Raw genomic sequence first — 22,674 nt, forward strand, 5'->3', positions numbered from 1 at the left:
TTGCATTGGGGCAAATGGGGGCAGAGTGCCACCAGAGCAATACATATCATACACTGGTCTGCACAGTATATTAAATGTATTTAATGCTCAAATAGTGTTCTGTAGTGTAAAGGAATAGGCAAAACTGGCCAGATAGTTTGATTTGCCCATGACTGAAATCGGCTGAGACAACTCCCACAGTGGCACGACCCTCCCTCTTGCAGATCCACCAGCACATACTCGTCTGCCATTGACCATTATGGAGTTACGTCACGCGCAGGATTTACGTAGGTTAAGAGACTTGAGCCCTATGCGCTGGCTGAAAAAAAGACTCAAACATCTCAAAACAACACATTAGAAGTTAAAAATATCTGTACATTTATACATTTCAAGGCATTTGGAGCTGTACATTGTGATGTGCGATTTGCAGTACAACAACATTAAATGGAAGCGTTACAAAGTCTAAATCATGACAAAGAGACAACACCCACTGTCTTACACATGCAGCAGATAAGTACTCAAAATACTCTTAAAAATAATTAACATGCAAATACATGTACATCTCTACAGAAATCATCTACTGGGAAAAAAAAGCACTTGATGCCAAAAATCGGCTACCCTCATACAATGAATGATTGTGTCGTTAAAAGTCTGCAGAAAGTAAGGCTGCAGAATATTGCATCGAGACATTGCACACGCTTGTACCTGCATCGTTTTTCTCACATTCATTTCGTGGGAAGGTGCACAAAGATGTGAAGCACTACATTATATCCATCAATTCATTATTTTCCAATAGTACCCTTATGATTTTTTTTTTGTCAGTGCATCACTTTTGATACAAATCCCACTTATTTATTGCAAAACCAGGGTAACCCACTGAGAAATCTCCAGATGTTGAGATTACAAATGGCAGTTTTCAGTTCAGAGCACACAACATGCATGTAAACAATACATTGAGTGAAAAATCTTCTTCTTGTTTGTTCCAGGTCAGATATGTTTTCCTGTCAGGAAGAAGAGGGGTCGGTCCTCCTTGGCGTTCGCCGTCTGAAATTCGTCGCTGAGCCTGAACCGCCACTCCTCTTCCAACTCCAGCCTGCCGACCGTCTGCCTCAAGGAGCTGCGATCTGCGCTGATCACACAAAGAGTTGCGCCTGCAGGGAGGCACAGGCGAGCACCCACGATGATTTCCCTTACTTGGTGCGTTTTTTTTGCATCTGAGTGTCATTAAGTTGGATGGCACGTGTACCTTTGAGGAAGGAGAACTTCTTGAGGAAGCTCGGGGTAACAAAGGCGTCGGCGAAACAGAGGAGAAGGCCGCTGAAGAGCAATCCTGTGGTGCAGATGTTGACGGCGTGAGGTCTTGAACTCACGAAACACACGGTCACCTGCGAGGCGGAGGCAGGAGTGGGACGGCACATATGCTGTACGTTATGGTGCAGTACAATCAGAAGCAGTAAAGTGATTTGAAGCATTTATACAGTGTGGGCCAAAGTGGATGTCCATTTTTAAACTAATATAACTTGTTTATGTTTTAAGTCGAGAACAAAATGTGAGTCATGAATTAAAAAGTAGATTCTAAAGCAGTATTGGACTGAATTGTGCCCAAGGAAGGATGGAAGGCAGAAAAGTAGTTTGAATCAAAGGAAGGATGTCAAATAAAAAGCAGGTTTCAGGGAAGGAGGGGGCAAAAAAGGAAGGAAGAAAGGCAGAAAGACACACACGATGGAAGGTTAGGAAGGAAAGAAGCAAAAATAGGTCAGAGGAGGAAGGAACGAGAAAAATATAAAATGAGTTTTAGGCAAAGAAGGAAGGAAGTAAGAAAGCGTGGGGAAAAACGGGTGCGATGGAAGGAAGGAGGGATTGAAAGACGGTAGACAACTGTGTTTAAGCGAATGAGGGTATGATTGAAGGACGCGTGAATGAAAAGCGGATCTGAAGGACGGAAGGCATGCAGAAAGGAAAGAGGCCAGGAAGGAAAAGATCGATCGCTCAATCAATCGATCAATTAATCTTTAAATGGCGCTTTTACATGAGTCAAAATCAACCCCTCCTACCACTTGCCCAGATTCCAGAAAAAAACAGATGAGGAAGGCACCAAAGTAGGTTTAGGTGAAGGAAAGAAGGATATAAGGATGAATCAAAAACAGGTGTGATGAAAGGAAGGAAGGAAGGATGCAAGAAAAATCAGGTCTGGGGAAAGGAAGGCAGGAAGGGAAGAAGTGAAAGCGCTGAGAAAAGCAAAGTCACTGGGAAGAAAACTGAGTGCAAGTGAAAAGGGGGCATTTAAAAGATCAGAAAGGAAAGGGGGAAAGTACACAGAAAAATGTGGTGTGTTGAATTTATTTAATTTTACCTCATCAATTGGTTGCATGAAATAAAATCATCTGGATCCAAATAAAAAAAAAATAGACTTTACATCTACTTAAAAAAAATGCATCTAATTGCTATTCTTTGCAGCCACTTGACAAAATTCAGCACACCATTTTTTGAGTGCCGGAGCAAAGGAAGAAAAGCAACAAAGTAGCTTCAATGAAGAAACGATGGAAATATAAAACAACCCAAAGGGAAGGAAGAAGGCTGGAAGGAAAAGATTGAAAACATTTCTACCTACCTTTGGCCAATCGTGCTCACAAACATGAGGCCAGTTACAACCCAAACTCCATTAAAAAAAAAAAAAAAAAAAAAAAGCTGATTATGTGTTGTGTGTTTAGCGAGGCGGAGGCAGGAGTGGGACGGCACATATGCTGTACGTTATGGTGCAGTACAATCAGAAGCAGTAAAGTGATTTGAAGCATTTATACAGTGTGGGCCAAAGTGGATGTCCATTTTTAAACTAATATAACTTGTTTATGTTTTAAGTCGAGAACAAAATGTGAGTCATGAATTAAAAAGTAGATTCTAAAGCAGTATTGGACTGAATTGTGCCCAAGGAAGGATGGAAGGCAGAAAAGTAGTTTGAATCAAAGGAAGGATGTCAAATAAAAAGCAGGTTTCAGGGAAGGAGGGGGCAAAACAGGAAGGAAGAAAGGCAGAAAGACACACACGATGGAAGGTTAGGAAGGAAAGAAGCAAAAATAGGTCAGAGGAGGAAGGAACGAGAAAAATATAAAATGAGTTTTAGGCAAAGAAGGAAGGAAGTAAGAAAGCGTGGGGAAAAACGGGTGCGATGGAAGGAAGGAGGGATTGAAAGACGGTAGACAACTGTGTTTAAGCGAATGAGGGTATGATTGAAGGACGCGTGAATGAAAAGCGGATCTGAAGGACGGAAGGCATGCAGAAAGGAAAGAGGCCAGGAAGGAAAAGATCGATCGCTCAATCAATCGATCAATTAATCTTTAAATGGCGCTTTTACATGAGTCAAAATCAACCCCTCCTACCACTTGCCCAGATTCCAGAAAAAAACAGATGAGGAAGGCACCAAAGTAGGTTTAGGTGAAGGAAAGAAGGATATAAGGATGAATCAAAAACAGGTGTGATGAAAGGAAGGAAGGAAGGATGCAAGAAAAATCAGGTCTGGGGAAAGGAAGGCAGGAAGGGAAGAAGTGAAAGCGCTGAGAAAAGCAAAGTCACTGGGAAGAAAACTGAGTGCAAGTGAAAAGGGGGCATTTAAAAGATCAGAAAGGAAAGGGGGAAAGTACACAGAAAAATGTGGTGTGTTGAATTTATTTAATTTTACCTCATCAATTGGTTGCATGAAATAAAATCATCTGGATCCAAATAAAAAAAAAATAGACTTTACATCTACTTAAAAAAAATGCATCTAATTGCTATTCTTTGCAGCCACTTGACAAAATTCAGCACACCATTTTTTGAGTGCCGGAGCAAAGGAAGAAAAGCAACAAAGTAGCTTCAATGAAGAAACGATGGAAATATAAAACAACCCAAAGGGAAGGAAGAAGGCTGGAAGGAAAAGATTGAAAACATTTCTACCTACCTTTGGCCAATCGTGCTCACAAACATGAGGCCAGTTACAACCCAAACTCCATTAAAAAAAAAACAAAAAAAAAACAGCTGATTATGTGTTGTGTGTTTACCTCCGGGCCCAGGTTAATGTAACAGTCCACAGACAGGACCGGGTGTTCGTAGTTCTTGGTGCTGAGAGGAAAGAGCTTGTGGCTGGTGTGTTGGAGATATTTTTCCAGGAGGAGCTGAGCCGGGGTGGCCAGGAAAAGGTGCTTGCTGTCGGGGGCACAGACGTACTGAGAGGGCCCCACTGAAGTGGGAACGTCCGTCATCTGGGCAGATTTTTCCTCTCGTCAGTTACCAAAAAAAAAAAAAAAAAAATGGTATCGAAAGTGGTCGTTTAATGCGTCCTTGCCTTTGTTTTGATAATGAACGTCCTGTAGCCCCCGATGGCGATCTGCTTCTTCATGACGCTGAAGTTGTTAAAGCGGCAGACAAGCAGTCCTGCGCTGTGCAGCCGTAGGGTGAAGTCGATGTCGTGACAAGTGAAGCGGTTCTGGTCGTACTGGATGTTCTGACTGCGGTCCACGTTGAGAAGGAGGAAGTCATGGACGTGACCTCTGGAGAAAGGCTTCCTCTGGTTGGGGCCTAGACACAAACACAATCTCCTTTTCATTCGAAATCATTTGATGGGACGCAACCAACTTGTCCAGTACAGCAGCGATGTGACGCTACAAAGCATCCGACATCAAATCTTGAATAAGAGTTTGATATAAATATCTGTACATATCATCGAAAACTGATGTGGTAATCGTTATGAAATATTATTCAAGCACAGGGTCATAAGAAAAAAGTAGCGGTAATTGTGTCAAGGAAGTAAGATAGGTTGACGTGGTTCATCTCGACTAAAATTTTCATGAACTGGAGAAGATTTAATTTTAGCCTGGGTCGTTAGCAGACGTTACGGAGAGGCTTAGCCCCATCTCTACAGTTTTGCTAAGGATTGATTTTCAAAATGAAATCATCTGTAAGCCTTTCTTCAGGGTAATGGTGAGATGATTTGGAAATGATATGAACGTGTTTTGGTATTAGACTTTGTGTTATACTTTACAGTGTCAAGTGGTCGCTTGACTTTCAAGTGTCGCAATTTAATTTAATTGAAAGTTTTTAAGTTGCTTGGTCAATTTGTTTGCTTTGTGTTGACAGACAAGATTTGAACAGAATAATTTCAATTCATTTCAAATGGGAAAAGGAATCGCAACAGGACTCGGCCCCAGTTACTATTTTCACATTTCCAGAGGTTGGAAATGCTCTACACAAAAGTTTTGGCCATCATGAATTCTAACCTGCGAGTACACGACTGCTCCACTTCCTAATCCCACACAGGCCGTAGTGGGCTAGGTCTGGGCAGCCTTCCATGTGCTGCAGCACCTGCTTCAGTGACGCGGCGTGTTCGACTGGACCACTAGCAGCAGCAGACAGAAAAAAAAAAAAAAAAAACACTACTTTGTTTTCTTCAATTTCTTATTCAGTTGGTACCACTAAAGGTGTATCATGTGTCGAACAGACATAAAAGAAAACATGGAATTCCTATAAGCCCTGTTTTGGCAGTATAATGCGATAGTTATTTGAAGTGATTTTATCACGAAAAATAAGCAAAATGTCTGGATATCAGCTTTTGAATTAAACTCTTATGAGCTATTTTTGTTACCATTATTGTTTTTCCCCAAACAAACGTGACGTCAGTTGTACCAGCCATTTAAAATGAACAAGAAATCGAAGAAACAAGGTGGGGGGGGGGGGTCTAATCCTTTTTTCACTGACTGCATTTCTTGAGGTGGTACTCGGTGGAAAAAGTTTAAGAAGTACAAACTGTGTGAGCATGTACTTGCGTGCGTCGAAGTCCACGACGTTCCACATCACGCACGAGTCATCCGCCAGGATGATGAAAGGCCAGACGTCACTGATCGGCCCGCTGCCCTCCTGCCGACGACTGCGCTCCAGCTCCAGATTGTGGTACGAGAGCTCTTTAATCAGGAAGTGAGCAGCTCCTGGAAGAGAACCAGGAACACTTAAAAAAAAGCTCTATGTACAAAGTTTAGTTATGTGGTGTGTGACAGTCAGACGAGCACCTATCCCAGCTCCATTGAAGACAGGAGGCAGCACCAGGAGAATGTGGTTGGGCCAGTACTTCTTGTAAACGGCCATTTCGTACTCTTTGACCACCAGGATATGGAGGTGCGCGGCTCCATCCATCGCATGGTAAAGGTTGAAGAGACCATGCTCATGGCGCCCCGTGGTTGGAGTGAAAATTGGACTCTTGATGCAGTTTGGGCTCTGACAAAACGAACATGATACGGTCATCATTGCATGAATACTGAAGAACAACGCCAATTTGGCCAACAATATATGAATAACCTACAGCCCCACTTAGTGGTACAAAATGTGCATTGCATTTTTTGTGCTTGGCTCAAGGTAAGAACAAGAATTCAAAAATTGGGTGTAAGGTAATCCACAACGTTCAACATGATCGACAGCATCCGTAGACAGGCATGTCGACTGTCCACTGACTCACCCGATCTGCGGCGAGGGGCAGCCGCATACCCTCCAATTGGCCTCCCGGTTGGTTGAAGCTAAAGTAGTGCTCTTTGGATTTGGGGATGATGAAATACAGCTGGATTTCTTCTCCAAGCAGCAGATGGGTGAACGTGAAGGCATGCAACGTCGACTCGTATATCTAAATTAGGATTCACAACAAAAAGTTTTGACATTTACAGCTTTTAGAAAAATAACAATAAAGAATATCGGTAATATATGATTGCGTGCTTCTGTGTTGTTGACCTGGTATCGGGGGTTGAAGCCCAAGTACAGATGACACTGTTCACAATGGTGATAAGTGTTAAAGGCCGCATACTTGGACAGTTTGATCCTGGTTGTGCGCCTCCTGAGGCACACTTCCTCCTGGTGCACAGTGTTGGCTTGCAAAGGCAAAAAAAAAAAACAACAACAAAAAACTGACTACTTTGGGACAACATCATGAAATATGTAGTTGAATATATATATGGTCCATTGTGTATCGTCGTCTATATCTGTCATCCTGTGCCTACCATCAGAAGCTGGTCTATATCCAGGGCAGTAGACTAAGCTGATGTCATCATATTTGGGGTCATGGACGATATAATCAAAGGGTAAAGTCTTCATCACGTCTGGGTCCGGCCACAAGGCGTTGGGTGGCTTGTAATGAACCCCGTCGAATTGGACATCTAAAAATCACAAACCACATGGACAGACACCACTTGAACACAACCGTGTCATTATTTCTTCATTCTGACCCGTGAATATACCCACTCAAGTTGATGTCCTCTTCATTGTAGATATCCACCTCCATCAGCCTGATCAGCATCCGAGAGAGGATACCCAGGAAGTGCAGGTATGCGCCTGTCTTACCCACCTAATGAATGACATCCACAGAAGGTAAATACGCAACATGACTTTGACAATTAATGAGGAAAAAAAAGACCAAAATTACCTGTGGGGGTCCGCTGAGGAGTAGCCTGCGAGGGTGAAAGTTGTCGCTGCGTCCTTCGGTGCGATTGCTGCTGTCCATGTGGTAAGGGCGGGGGACCGTCCACTGGCGATAGTACAGTGACTGTTCAGTGCAGGTCATCATCTTACTCAGCAAAGGTCTAGGCACAAAAACAGTATTTTCTCAATTTTCAGTCATGAAGGCTTGTTGATGGGAGACTCATCAAAAATATACCATAACGTCCGCTAGGACTGCTATTTCTGAAGGTAGTACCGTAGTCTCACCTGAAGCTGCTGGCCCACGCTACAGACATATGCGGCAGGAAGGAGGTACATCGCGGAAGGCCGCTGCCATCGTTGGCTGTGATGATGTCGTAAAGCGAGCGGGGGAGGAGCACTGAGGGTGGGCGACTCACTCCCCGTGCCCAAGAACAGCTCAGATGAGGGGACGAGGCTCGGGGCGACGACGAGCTCGAAGACGTGGATTTGGAAGGGTGACGACGAGGCCGGACCGGGGCCAGCGATTGCGTTGGCGGGTGGGAGACTTGGTGCGGTGGGAGTGTTTGGAAGTAAGGTTGGGAGTTCGTTTGGGCTAATAACTGGTTCTGACTCAGAATTTGTTGCTGGAAAATGGGTTGGGACAGGGAATACGTGTGGGCAATAGACTGGCTTGGGTGGTGAAGTGAAGGTTGATGGTATATAAATGACTGAGAAGAGGACTGGGAAGGAAATTGAGTCTGAGCCCGTGACGGGGACGGGGTGGTGTCCACTGTGCACTTTGGAGCATCTGGAGATGTCGACGTGCTGCTCTGCGTTGGGGACGGGTCTAATGCTCCAACATCTGGGCTGGACTGGAGTGGCTGGTTGGAGGACACAGGAGAGCTTTCTAGAAGAAAAGGAAAGAGGAATACATTCACTCCTCCTCATTAGACAAATCCTCACACTAAGACAAAATGTTCATTGTTCAACACATTGTTATGTGAATAATAACATTCACTGACTACCGTTTTCCTGGCCCTCCTCTTCCTCATTGTCGGTGCTGCTGAGTTTTTCCGCGTCACTCTCCAGCAGGTCACTTCCCGGCCCCGTGTTGTGCGGGGAGCGAGACTCCGCCTTCAGCAGGTATGCTGCAAGTCCCAACTCTTGCTCGAGTGTAGTACGTTGAAGATAGGAGCAGCTTACCACTCGAAGGTCACAGTACTTCAGTGACCTGCGGGAAGAATGTAGTCAGACAATAAATTAACTCATTATTCATTGTTTTAGAATTCCTGGAGAAGAACAATTGGGTCTCATGTTTTGGTCTTAGTGGGCCGACCTGGGAAGTGATTCTCCTTGAGGTTCAGCTCCCGACAGGATGAGAATGCAGGGAAGAGCTTCAAGCTCCAGGTAGGTACGAGGAACCCAATCAGATTCTTGGATTTTCAGCCATAGCTACGTATGGCAAATACAAACATGGAGAAGTTTTACACAAAAACTACAAAAATAAAGAAAACATGGAAAAGATGACACAGCATTTTGACATATGTATGGGACACAGCAACCTTCACAGTCGTAAGATTTTCAATCATTTTAAGAGGGCCTAACTAAGAGCCTCTTATCAGGCTCATCCTTGCAAGGGAGTCTTATCCACATTGCGTACTTAACCTATATACTTTTGCATACCTTAATCTGATCAATAAAGCTATGTCCAACATTCAGCGGTTGGCTCGGATTCCCCAATATGATCTCAAAACTCTCCTCAAGACCCAGTTGTCTCCTCACTCGGGACAGCCGCCGATGCGCCCACGCCGCCAGAGCCAGTGAGGGGATCCGCAGCAGGATCATGTGACCGTGGTGGGCGGGGCATTGCTGGGCGGCACTGAGCAGCGCCTGGACGATGCCCAGCGTCTCCACAGATGTGTGTTTGTGAAGATTGTGAGAGCCGCCGATTCTTCCGGAAACAGCCATCAGCGCTGTGCAATAGTGGTGGATCAGAACTGTCGTACGGATCACAGCGCTGTGCAGCTTAGGAAACCTGAGAGAAACGGTTCATTTCTTTTTATAAGTTGAGCACCTTCAACTATAATTTATTTTTTACTGACAGTGTGCATACCTTTCCTCCAGGGAAGATGCCATGCTCTCAAAAGACGAATCACATCGCATCAGAGGCAGGCTGCTTCCTGAGCGTGTCGACTCTAAAAGCTCTGACACACCAAAGTAGCGTGTTCTCTCATGATACAGGTCCACATCCTACACACGCACACCAAACTGTTACAATGTGCCTCTGTTATATGTACTGTATGGTTTATGAGCACACGTCGAAGGAAGTCTCACATTGCTGAAGGAAGAGGGCCAGTGGATCTCATTATAAGGGCTGATGCGTGTGAATTGTGTCTGCAGAGCGAACGGGAAGGATGTAACGTGGAGAATCAGGATGTTTGGAGCATCTCTGACCTGCCTGGAATTCAGTAGCTGGTCCACGAGACCCAAACCAGTGTCTGTGTTGCAGTAAGAGGCACTGAGAAGCACAGAGAAAAGGAAACGGTCCGCATCGTTAATGTCAAAAAGTAAGTCTCTCACGGAATTCAACTCTGCTTCTGTATCACAAAGACCTGCTGACATCCCAGTGGGCGTGGTCATGGACCAGGATGTAAAGCGTATAGGAGTTGCTGTGTGCTTCCTGTATCAAGCTGTCAACTCGCACTTGAGCGCTTTGATCCATCTTGACCACGTAGCGCTCCGCTTCCCGCTGAGACACACAATCTTGTTCGACACTTCCAAGTTCTCGAAGAACACCTGAAATCCAAGTTTCAAGTCAACGCGGATGGGTAAACAGTCAAAAGAGGCCTGAGGTGAAATGTGCGTTGACACGGAACTAACCAGAGCTCCATAGGTGGAGTACGGTCTGTTGAAACGTGACCTCGGAGGGAGGGACCAGGATGAGGAAGTTGACCCGGTCAAAGGAGACAAGGTCCAAGTTCTGGGTGCTGGAGTCTGCTATGGCGCAAACGTGAGACAGCAGCTTTCTGGCTACCGCCAGCTGGATGGGCCGGATATCACGCCACTCCACAGCGTACTCTTCATGCATGCACATACACAGATTCATATGGGATGTTAAGTTAAAAAAAAAAAAAAAACAGCACAGTAATACGCTTTGTCGTATTTGTGTCATCTGTCTCACCTGAACAAGTTTCCTTAGGGGGCAGAACTCTATCTTTAGGGCTGTGTGAATCTTTTGGACTGTGTGTGTTTTTCACAGTCTTTTCCTCTGTTGATTCCTGACTGCTGGATAAGGGAGAGGGTTCGTTGCTGTCCAAGGTTGCACTGTCCAGTAGGGAATCCATATCACCCTCTGCGAAACAGGAAGTTCGATTCTGGGATTCAATATGCATCGTCTGCTCACATCAGCGTGCACGTAGCCGAAACGTCGCGTCATCGTACAAATTGTAACAGAACAGAACATGCACCAAATAAACACATAGCAGAGACTCATGCATTCCAAGTAAGAGAGACAAGCACACCTTGTCCAAGGGAACTGCAGAACTGGATGAGCTCCTGGGCGTCACCAGAGGAAAGCTGGTGGTTGATTTCTCTTAAACCCTCATTGGGAGAGAACATATTTTCAGCCAAGGCTCGACACTGGTGTTTACCTGTACCAAAAGTACACGCATATGCTTGATGTCTATTTTTTGTTTTTACAATTTTTGTTAAAAACAAACTCCCACCTGTGACTACCACACACGACTGTGTTTCATGCCCCGAAGCGGTCACAATGACGACGATGTAATTTGTGTTTTCGAACCGTCCCTCCATCAACTTTCTAAACATCTGCTGAAGGCCCTGAGCCAAAGAGCCCACTTGCTCCCCCAACACCACCACCCCCTCTCCACAGGATGACGCAGCTAGCTGGGCGAGCCAAGGAAGCTGGCTGGGAGTCAGCGGCTGCTGTGGTGCTAAGCCAAGATGCTGAGGGAGCCCTGGAAGGGCAGGAGGTGCCTGGAGACCCAAGGAAAGCAGATTTATGCTAATATCACTCAGTCAAAGCCTTTATTTGTACAAATGTATTTTCATATAATAATTTGCTTCCGTAAGTAATTGATACCATAATAACATCTACTGCAAGATACCTTCTAGTGAACCAAATACAGTGATATAGTATATGTATGTGTATGAGAAATTAACCTCAATTCCGTAGTGCCTCCCTTGAGTGGCTGGTATTTGAGGTTGTTGATTCTGTCTGATTTCACTGAGGTGGGACTCCCTCCATGACCTCATGAATATCTGCTCCAAGTCCTCAATCAGAGGCACTTGCTCGGGGCCTTGCCAATGTGAGGGAGAAAATTTGAAATCAGAAGGATGCAGGAATCAGGTGGATTCAAACAATGAAAACATTTTTATGGAAAACATTATTTTAAACATAAAATGTTCTTGCAGAGGAAAAAAACTATAATAGGAGCTTCTAATAGTCTCAAATTTGCAGTTTTAGATGAATCTACCTTCTAACTTCTTTTATGACACAGTGCCAGTCTGCCCTCTAGTGGCCATTAAAAGTAACAACAACAAAGTGAAAAATTACATTCTACTGTGCTCTAAGTCTTTCCAGAGTGCAACACTGACCAAGCTGAACAAGGTAGTAGACGGTGAGGAGGATCTGCATCTCAGTAGACAGCGGTTGAATGGGTGACGGTCCGTAGTGTTGGTAGACTCTTGGGAGGGTCTGAGAGCTCAAGTAACAACTCTGCAGAAGAGAGCTGACGAGCACTTCACTAAAATTGCCAGTCAGCTGAGGAAGTGGGCCATGACCTGTGTCCAGGAGAGGTATACAGATAAAACTTTTCACGATTTAAAAATTGTTGCTTTATGATGAAGAAAATGTGAATTGATTGACACATCCCAGACCACTGTCCTCAGTCAATAATGTGAAAGTGACCTTTAAAGATGACAGGCTGTAGGCCACAAGTGTGTAAAAGCTGATCAGGCACAGCTACAGACAACCCAGAGGGAGAATGTGTGGTTAAGGACCTCTGTGAGGAACTCGTAGTGGCAGATGCATCTGGATGTATGAGACAGCACAACAAATATATGTAAAGGTGTATATGGATACATAAATTCACATATAAAGACATCATATAAATTAAATGACCACTTTTTCCTTTTTTACCTAATCTGGCTCCATTTGCGCTAACTGTCGATGATGGCAAAACTGATGAAGATGGTGCCACCTTCCCTGTGTTTTCTAACAAACCACTTGAAGAAGAAGATTCTGGGGACCAACCCTTATGCCTCTTTTTGGGGGGTCCGGCATTTGTCTGCAACCCTGGAGGACAGAAACAATGGATTTGCTTTGATTTAACCGAAACATTACTGAGCTGTAAAAGAAAAAAAAAAAAACAATCAAAAAATGCATTTATATTGTTTTAGGATGAGCCAATGTGGATGCAGTTACATTTTATGTATTAACCTGTTTGTATTAACCTCTTAACCCCCTGTTGAAATTCAGTGATGGCAACCGGGATCAAAAAGTCGCACTTGTTAGAGAAGTCATGAAATAAACACAACATTGACAGGAAGGAAGCTTTTTCATTCAGTGAGAAGGGAGGAAAAAAGAAGATAGTATTTTACAACCCCGGTTTATGGAGGCCACTGAGCGACGGAGAGAGAAGAAAGCGAGAGGGAAATATTTAGTGCCTCAAGTGTTGGCAAATGAAATCAGGCAGACAAAAGAGGATCCCCAAAACAATGCAGCTGGCAGCCTCCCTACAGCAGTGGCGTTATAACACAGGGGGCTGCGTTCCCTTTCAGAGGTGTGAACAAGCCCAGGGGGTTAATGACAGCAGACACAATGGCTACGCTTACATGCATGATACAGGACCAACTTTAGAATTGAATATGATTTGGCTGGCCACAAATATGGACGGAGGCATGTAACAAAATGCCAAGTGCGTCATGAGAGGCATTTTAAACCGCCCTCATGTTATTTGTAACAATATTTATTATTGTGCATATACAGTACCTGTAGCTGATGGTCTCCCCGGTCCTGAATGATTTATTACCGTCTGCGCGACTGAAGAAGCGGCATGGATGCCATTTGTCAGTGAGTGTGGGGTATCGGAGATTTGAGGAGCGCCGTTTGCGTGAGATGCTGCTGGATATGCACAAAAAGAAGTCAAAAGATGGAATTGTGATGACTGAGTAACTTCTTATACTGCTACTTTAAGATGCCAAACAACAAGATGTGTGTGACTGGGAGGAATTTACCACAAGTGAAAATGACCATTTTGTGGTTATACCTGCATAGCTGCTAGGCGTGTGTGAGGAATGCATCAACGCCCCGCTTGTTGACTGTTCATCTGATGTCGCATGGGCCTCTGGGAGACTGGAGCTCAGCTGTCTTATTCTGCCATCTGAAACACAACAGCCATATTTCAAAACTATTTTAGTCTATGTAAGGGGAATCAGTTCATGACAATATTAAAATATTAACATTTCATGAATACATGTAATGGACTTGATTTGAGAATATACAAGAAAAGAACCATTGACATATCCTTTCCCTGTTACTGCTAGTCACCTGGACTGTAAACGTTTTTGCAGTTTCTGCTAAACAACATCTGAAGATAGCTGTCAATTCTTCCCTATGACATTCTTGAACTTTGTCAACATGTAAATTAATGATTAAAATGAACATGCTTTATCGTTACAAACTAACAAACTTGATCTAAATACTAATTAAAACTACCGGTATCTGATTTTGAACAGTCAAAAAAATCAAAACAAAATAAAAACAAACTACAATGAAAACTCCGAAAAATTAGAACTCTGATACGAACCAATCTTACCGTGTCCCCTCCAGCAGATGGGAGCTCCTTTAACCAGCACACCTTGGTTGTTTCGGTACAGGTGGAACTTTAAGTGCTTCTGCTTCTTAGGCTGGGTGCTGAGTTTCAGATTAATGTGGTTGGCGAAGTCTGTGAAGTAGCGGAAGCCCTTTTCTCCACAGCCCATGCAATACCCTGAGAAACCTGCGGAGGAAGCACGTGGGTGAGAATCAGTGGATGATGAGGGCTTCCCATCCGCATTTATAATGGAGAGCTCTTCACGTACAGCAAGGTTTCTCTTCTGTCTTACCCAGCAGAGCATTATGACCCCGTTCATCTGGCAGGAAGCGATGGTCGACAGCACCCACCAGAAGGTTCTCGGGAAGGGCGGGTGACTTCAGCCCGATCAGCATGAATCCCGGCAACACATCTAAGGAGTCTGATGCCAATGATGAAAGACGCAGATCCCTGCCTGCCTGACAGTACCCTGTAGGGAAGAAGACTTCTTTAATTTTTTTTTTTTTTTTTTTTAAAACATAGAACTTGTTTGCCTTGCAGGTCGTCAAGAGTAACCCTGTCCCTGAACAAAATGCGCACAGACCGTCTGTGGTGCAGCAACCCTCAGGCGGGGGTTTCATCTGATAGGGTATTGGAGGACTGTTTGATTCTGAGCCATCTTCATCGTCCTCATCATCGTTCTCCGTGCGACCTGTTGAGGCACATGTAAGGAAGATAGATGAAACATTTTCAAAATGATTGAAGAGCATTTATGGACTTGCAATTATAGAGTACTTTTGATGCAACATACATTTTATTTTTATTTGAGTATTAATGGAAAGAAGAAACTGTACTTTTAAGCCGCTACATCTAGCTGGATTCCACTCGCTACTTTTATTTATCAATCAATTATTGTTTGTTATTTTGGTTTCGGCTTATCAGAGAGACTTCCTCCTTGGATGTTATGCACATGTGACGTTTGAGTCCATTTCATCAATTAAATTGCATCAGGCAGTCACATGACTGCACACAACGTTTTGGCAGCCTTAATTTATGAATATTGAATTTGTTTGTTATATCATGACAATTGTATTTATTATTATTGATCAGCAATATCTCAATTTGCAGATTCATATGGTACTTAGTTACTTTTACTTTATTTGATCTTCATGCTCTGAATATAAAAAAAAAAAGGAAATTGCTCACCAGTTACTAAATACTTGAGCATTTTTTTCACTTTGTACTTTTTAACTCTTACTCAAGTCACTATTTGGAGGACTATTAGTACTCTTACTTGAATACAATTTTGGGCTTTTCTACCCACCTCTGCACATGGGATGTCTTCACATACTATTTAAGCAAGCTATGATACAAAAAAAGGCTTATCTTCAAGTACGGTAATTTGAGCATTTTTGGTGAAGGATGACCTTGCATTCACGCAATCTCAGAGAGGTTGTAAACGTCACATGTGGGTGTCAGCCAAACTCACCATTGTGTGCCAGTGGCTGCTCTGCCTCCAGGTAGAGTTGGGAGAAAACTGGCCGCGGCACGACAATGTTGGACCTCAGTGACGCTTCAATCGAGTTGTGAAGTACCTCCTCAAAGCGCGTGGTCCGCAGCTGGCCCGCATAGGAGTTCCCCATTGGTGTTCTGAGACACAATAACCTATTGTTAGGAGATTTGGAAAATTCCTTTTCTGCATTGTGTGTTTGCCTTTTTTTTTTGAACCGATTAATGTCAGTTCAGTTGAGGCCTTTATGGATAAAAGTCTGGTGCACATCTCAATCGTCGAGATTAGGGTGATGAAAATGTGCAGGTTGTGTTAAGGAAGGGCTTCCGGCATACAAACTGTGCTAAAAGTCATTCATCACGCAAACGAAATCCCTCTCATTTGATTTAATGCTTTACCCCCAGTTGAAGAGATGGTGAATGATCAACCATTACATGCCCTAAGCACAGTTTCCCAAACATTATTAGTCGAGATTAGGGTGATGAAAATGTGCAGGTTGCGTTAAGGAAGGGCTTCCGGCATACAAACTGTGCTAAACAAATCATGTGGTGACCCCTCATGGGACAAGTCGAAAACTGGGACTGTATTATTTTAATTATAATCAATCATTTGTGGGAAGAAAGTACGTATACAAAGATTTTTAACTGTACATAAACATATTCATTACCATCATGAGAAATAGCTTACAGTAACATTACAACTGACAGGCGATGCAGAAATAAAGAAAGACTGCACCACAAGCAAGATCATTCGCCTCAGCATGATTTCAACTAATCTGAATAATAATGGAGAAGGTAAGGTAAAAAGACATTCTTCCTTAAAAAAACAAACAAACTAATAAACAGACAAATAGACTGTTGCAAACGTTGCTAAAAGGCACAGACAGAGCACTTACAAACTTCCAGAGGCACATCCTCACATACACATTAACACAGCACTTACTAATGGAGGCATGCGTCCAGACGGCATGCCATAAAATCAGCTGCACTGACAGAGTAAGGACACCGTGACCTAGACGCTACTCCCTCTTTGTTTTTCTCCGTTCTCTCTCTCCCCGCAGCTCTCTGGTTGACCACAGCCTCCATGAAGAAAACATTCGCTCAAAACATGGTCTGTTAAACTGACACTCAAAAACACGTCGAGTGTGAATAACTTAATTCAGTTTTACGTCACGGTTAAAAACCTTACACACCTTTGTTAATGCCGAACAACAAAAAATGATTGTTACAATGTTTGTTTCTCCTACGATACTCATTGTGCATAATGAACATACATTTCTGTAATATTACATAGAATTGCTACTTTCATGTAATGTGACTGGGAGGACTGTAGCAGGTTCAGTCGACCTATCGATGACCAAACTGGGTCAACCTGGAGGCAATTAGCACGGGTGGATGCTAACGCCAACTTAATCCCCTTTCTGCCCATATGCTGGCGACCCCCATTTCACATTCACAACCCAAGAAGGCACACCCACACATACATATGCCCGCACACACCCACAAAGACAAACGTGACTGCCTGACCCAAGCAACGTGTTGTTCAGCTACATTTATAAACAAACAATTTAAGGCCTTTTTTTAAACATTTGTTTGTTACATAGAGCCGATGAGATTATCAGGACTGCAGCTTCCCAGATTCTTGATAACTCTGAGCAAGAACCTTTCAGCTGAAGCCATTTAACACAATATGAGGGAAAGAACAACACTAATGGACTTTGTAAGAAGACAAACAGTACATCTCCGGAGCGACGAGAACAATGCTACATTGTTTCACAGCAGGAACAAAACATTCACTGACTGAACACACTATCAGGAACAACCGCAAAATCTAATCAGATCCAAGGGCTGTACAAAAAGTCTGCATGATGCACCGTTGTGTCGCAGATGCACATTGCGCGTCTGTCACACAAGTGTAAAAAGAAGTTACCCACGGGTGTCTTCAATGCTCACTGATCTGAGTTTTTGGGAGGTCTGAAGATTATGATGAGTTTTATATTAGTACGATAGCATCTGTGGTGACATCACTAGCACTTAAGTGAATGAGTTTACGTTGGGCATTAAAATAAAGAGCTACCAATGTACTGTTTTAAACTGAAAACTGTTATCAGTGGATGGATGACTGTAAAATCAAGCAATGTATATAATTCCAGTGGCGGTAAAAGTGAATTGGGTGTGGTTCAGAGTTTGCTACTCAAAAGGATGTAAAAACTTAATGAATGTGCTGCCAGTTTTATATTCTGGAATTGGCATTTTATTTTGGAGGAGCGCACGTTTCGACAGCCACCTTCTGCTTCCACACTTCCATATGTAAAGAAACAATGCAGACTGTCATTGCCTCGCGCTGCTTTGTAGATAGAGACAAGAGGGGAGGAAGACAGAAAAGGCCGGTCATAACACGGAAGGAGAGGAAGTAATCACACCTTCCGGCAAACAGCAGACTGACGTTTACAACCATGGGGAGACACAGGATGAAAGCAGGGAAATTTCCCCCTGACAAAAAACCGGGACCAACAATCAATCAACATAACAATCCAAATGACAAAATGTCACTTAAAATATTTCAGACTTTCATGCACCATGTAATCTGATAACATGATAAGATGTCCACTGTAGTAACCGGTGTCCCTGAAAGTGTTAAATATCACAAGGTGTCCAGAAAGTTGCTTTAAAATTTGAAACATTTATTCAGCATTAGCCTATTAGACCAGGCAATTATACTATTAGGCTAATGATCTGTTAATTTGATTTTTTTCTATATGCTCTGTGGTAACTGAACTATTTCAACCATGCTGCATTTTCGTGGATTCCTGAATCAATTATTTCCACATAAAAGGCAACTTTACATTGAGAGCTTTCACCAAGGCAAGTAAAATGTCAATTAGAAGTTTAAGTTAAAAAAAAAAAAAGAAACACATTTTAGTCGCGGTTAAATCTTTCACGTAACGTTAGTTGAGTTTTCCTCTTTGCATCCCCCCCTCCCTGACGTGGAAGTGGGAGATCCTTTCATCCCTAAATCTCCCCCGCCCCCTCATCTCTTCTTCTCTTTCTGTCTCTCTTTCAACCTGGGGAGAGAGAGAGAGACACTATTGTGGTGTTTTATGACCCCTTGGTCCCTGCCTTCCCACCACCACACTCAAGCACCCAAATACAAAACCTGGAGTTAGGACCCCCTTTAAACTCGGGAGCCCCCTGTTTGTCAGGATGTCATCGAAACGGGCTGCTTAGCATTTCAACACTTTTTTTTTTTTTTTTTTGGGTTTGTCTCGGAACAACTTACTCACTCTTTCTTTCCGACATCATTCACAATATTGACGTTTTCATCATGCGTATTACACACTATACAAAAACTATTCCAGCTAACAAATCCAAATATATCTGGAGAGAACTTTTGAGAATGTAAAAGCTTCAGTGAGGTCTCATTACCACTGAGGTCAGTCAAGATAACAATGTTTAGGCAGGACTTTGATGCAACAAACACACGCACACCCACACATACACACACACAGACATGCACACACACACACACACACACACACACACACACACACACACACACACACACACGCACACACACATGGGCGCTCATGGGCTTCAGCTCTGTGAACACAAAGGGCTTGTCTTGGATAGAGGTGAAAGGTCAACTCAGCAGAGGTCAGATAAGAACCCCAGGCTGTTTCTCTATTAGCCAGGGCTGCATACCAGCCGCGCGCGCACACACACACACACACACACACACACACACACACACACACACACACACACACACACACACACACGGGCGCGCAGGAGTCTGCGCTCTGCGCACAAACAACACACACACACACACACATCCCTGCTATTCTTTCCCTCTTTTCAGTCCGACAAGCTGGACTGCAGTGTCCATCCTCCACCTCGGCACCTTGGAGAGCAGATCATGTTACACATACAAATCCAGGCACATGCACACACCGTTGTGTATGCATGAAAAACACACTGTGTGTACGCGCTACAGTATGTACGAACAGTGTCATCGCGTCAGTGTCGCAAGAACAGCAGCAGCAGCCACTTTGCATGCGGATAGACGGCCCAAACACATGCAAAGCAATGTCACACACAAACTGACCCTCCATTCTATGCCCAGCGCTGACCTATGACCCTGACGAAATGCCCTCATTCACAGTTTGCTCAACCGACGTTGGATCGATGGCAGAGGATGGCCAACTGGCCCACTGACAGGTCAACACCCCTCCACCGAACACACACACACACAGCAGGCCACACAATGAAACATCCACGTGTGAACACATTATGACGTCATCGGCAATGAGATGAATCGATGCTTTTGAACAATGCACAAGAAAAACGTGCAGACATTGCACACGATTCTTTCCCTTGGCCATTAACTTCTTAAATAGTTGTCGTGCAATTTCATGGTGCCAAATTGCACGTCTGTGTCATTGTTACTGTATTCATCAGAGCGTTGACACTCTGCATCAGTGCAAAATTGAGTTAATTCAGTATGAGAGCACAATTGCACACTTTATTTTGCTATAACGACTATCTGTACATTTGTGTTTTTGTTGTTATTGTTGCACCTTTCAGCTTGTGCCATCGGGGTTGCCGTAGCGAATTTTGTTTGACACAATGTATTTATCCATTTATTTATTTATTTATTTTACACCAGATGCCCTTTCAGAATGACAAGAGATTGTTTGGAGTGAACTCTAATGTGGTAAAAAATTGATTTTCAGCGCTGTATTGAGGTCGTCAAACTTTTTTGTGCCACTTGATGATTTCACATCAAGGCAGATTTTGATATAACGGCATTGAAATAAATAAAAGCAAATGATTAAAAACACAACTCACCATTATGCTGGCACATGTGTTTCTCATCAATGTGTCAGCCTCATCTTGTGTTCCATTGCATAGCCAGTCTCCCAAAAATTCAGTATGTCTCTGTTTTATTGTTTCTATTTCACTTGTGCTTTTCTGTATTTGAGGACAGACTTAGTTTGCAAGTGACCGTGCTACCAATCACATGATGTTGGTTGGTGCCTGTTTGCGATATGAATAAAGTTCTCACAGTTGTTGCCCGCAAGTTATTGGTCACAACATTTTGGCGACAAAGATGTAGTGTCACATCGCGCCCTCCTTTCTCACTGCCTCTCCGGCGGTCTCATTAGTATGACTAGTTAAAAAGTGGCGATAAGAAGAGCTGAAGCTAGCGAGGCTAACTGCTACTCTCATCCACAACTGGCCTATTTTCACGAGCAGAAGACTGTGTCACCTTGTTGTTTGGACATTTCTTTGCTCTGCAGAGCGTTAAGGTGTGGCAATGGCAGCAGAGGGGTTTTAACATATTTGGCCAATAAAAATGATTCTGATTCTGCTCGGCCAGTTACTTTTGCTACACGTCCTTGAGATGATTATTCCTTGCTTTCTTTCTCCAGTACCTCTCGGGGAGCGTGTGTTGTCTAGCGTCAAGACAATCTGGATTTTGAGCATGCACAACATGCAGTACCTTCCCTGTCATCATGACTCACAACAAAAACTGTTTATTTACATGTCAGCACATGAATGCTGTGTGCATACATGCACTAGTGCATGCACGAGCACGCTCACACAGCTTTTTCAAATGTTTTCCAAACAAACCCCTGGTGGTTTCATAGTTAGCACAAATACAAAATGTTAAATAAACAATAAATGTTTGTTCGAGGATTATATTAACAAGCTACAACAGGAGTTGGAAAATGTTTGGCCTTAAGAGCCACTTTGTTTTTAAAAACTGACAGATGGGCCAACCAATTTGAAGAAGAGTTTAAAAAAGGCTATATGTGTAGTCAATGCAATATGTAAATTTGTCGATTGTACAAATAATATTTTATGGATTTTTTAAAATTCATTATTACATTCTAATTAACCCCCTTTTTGTTTGTTTCCTTGGTACTGTACACCTATATAATCATGCGTCAATGTGACCCATTGTATGTTTGATCTTTTGGGTTTTTTTTCCCAAATAATTGTCACCAAAACTGGAAGACATATGAGAAGAATTGCAAATAATATTTGCAAAAACTAAAAAAAGACTCTTGATTAAAAAAAAAAAATCAAATAAATAAGAAGAATAATAAATACATGAAGTGAACAGTCCATGTGTCCAGTGGGCCACGCATTGCCCACAACAGTTCCTACACTGATGTTATAACACTCACGTTTCCTAATTATCTGTATGTTGTAATCATTAAAACTCATGAACAGACGAATGTATTGGTTGTGAAATGCATTGTATGAGTTAACGCCACACAAAATGTGTATTAACAAAAAAAAAAAAAGTTATCAGGAAGTGTTGATTTGGGGGGAAAAGGCAAATCTACTGTGCATGGATCAAGTAACCAAAACCATGCTTCCACTTTCCACATGTATCATGACTATTGTAGGCTATATTGTTGTTGAATTTGAGATTAAATGCCCTTTAACGCGTACAAATTATTGATTGTTTTCTGCCTGAGTGAGACGCAGCATCATTCTACTCTGAGTGAAGATGTTGGCAAAATGTGTGTTTCGGGAACACAAACCGAAAATATCAATTCAACAGTACTCACCTTTGCTACCGGGAGGGACAAAGTTCGTAACAATTAGTGAGGAAACGTCGATAAATTCACCCAGCTGTCTCCATCTCACTGGCTCGGGACAAACTGAGGGTCGCCTGTGTCATCACTTTTGGTTTGATCCCTGTGAGACGACAAGACCTCCCCCTCGTTTGCCGGCCGTATTGGTACCGTCCAAAATCGTACATGTCAAGTTACATCTTTCATCTACTTGGACTTCTTTTCCTTTCTTTAGAAACCAACAAACAAACAAACGAAAAAAAAAAAACAGTCATACAGAAACAACGCTTACATTTATCAGTTAAATTAATCTTGTAGGGAGATGGACTACATTATTAGTATTTGTATTAGTATTAGTATTAGTGATTTGTATT

At 43.0% G+C, this 22,674-nt stretch overlaps 1 protein-coding gene across 7 annotated transcripts; it reads right to left on the reverse strand.

The window, feature by feature from the left end:
* Nucleotides 1-333: 333 nt before the first annotated feature.
* On the reverse strand, nt 334-22,384 carry greb1 (growth regulating estrogen receptor binding 1). 7 transcript variants are annotated; one of them, XM_019891578.1, is made up of 34 exons: nt 22,295-22,384; nt 15,691-15,851; nt 14,806-14,913; nt 14,515-14,691; nt 14,226-14,408; nt 13,677-13,790; nt 13,400-13,531; nt 12,548-12,703; nt 12,317-12,439; nt 12,004-12,189; nt 11,569-11,705; nt 11,112-11,382; nt 10,908-11,036; nt 10,568-10,738; nt 10,267-10,464; nt 9,999-10,182; nt 9,721-9,904; nt 9,500-9,636; nt 9,070-9,421; nt 8,723-8,838; nt 8,409-8,617; nt 7,693-8,293; nt 7,412-7,568; nt 7,231-7,333; nt 6,990-7,145; nt 6,724-6,860; nt 6,458-6,619; nt 6,015-6,219; nt 5,771-5,933; nt 5,229-5,347; nt 4,298-4,530; nt 4,014-4,214; nt 1,226-1,364; nt 334-1,130 (listed from the first exon to the last, which is right to left on the reverse strand). In XM_019891578.1, the coding sequence occupies exons 2-34, from the start codon at nt 15,842-15,844 to the stop codon at nt 967-969; spliced, it is 5,961 nt and encodes a 1,986-aa protein (XP_019747137.1). In that variant the 5' UTR covers nt 15,845-15,851; nt 22,295-22,384; the 3' UTR covers nt 334-966. The 7 variants fall into 7 exon arrangements, with proteins under 7 accessions (XP_019747137.1, XP_019747111.1, XP_019747102.1 ...); XM_019891552.1 differs by having other exon boundaries at nt 5,756-5,933; XM_019891543.1 differs by having other exon boundaries at nt 5,756-5,933; nt 13,400-13,528; nt 14,217-14,408.
* Nucleotides 22,385-22,674: the final 290 nt, after the last annotated feature.

This window comes from Hippocampus comes, unplaced genomic scaffold (assembly GCF_001891065.2).
Source record: "Hippocampus comes isolate QL1 unplaced genomic scaffold, H_comes_QL1_v1.1 scaffold275, whole genome shotgun sequence".
Lineage (NCBI taxonomy): Eukaryota > Metazoa > Chordata > Actinopteri > Syngnathiformes > Syngnathidae > Hippocampus > Hippocampus comes.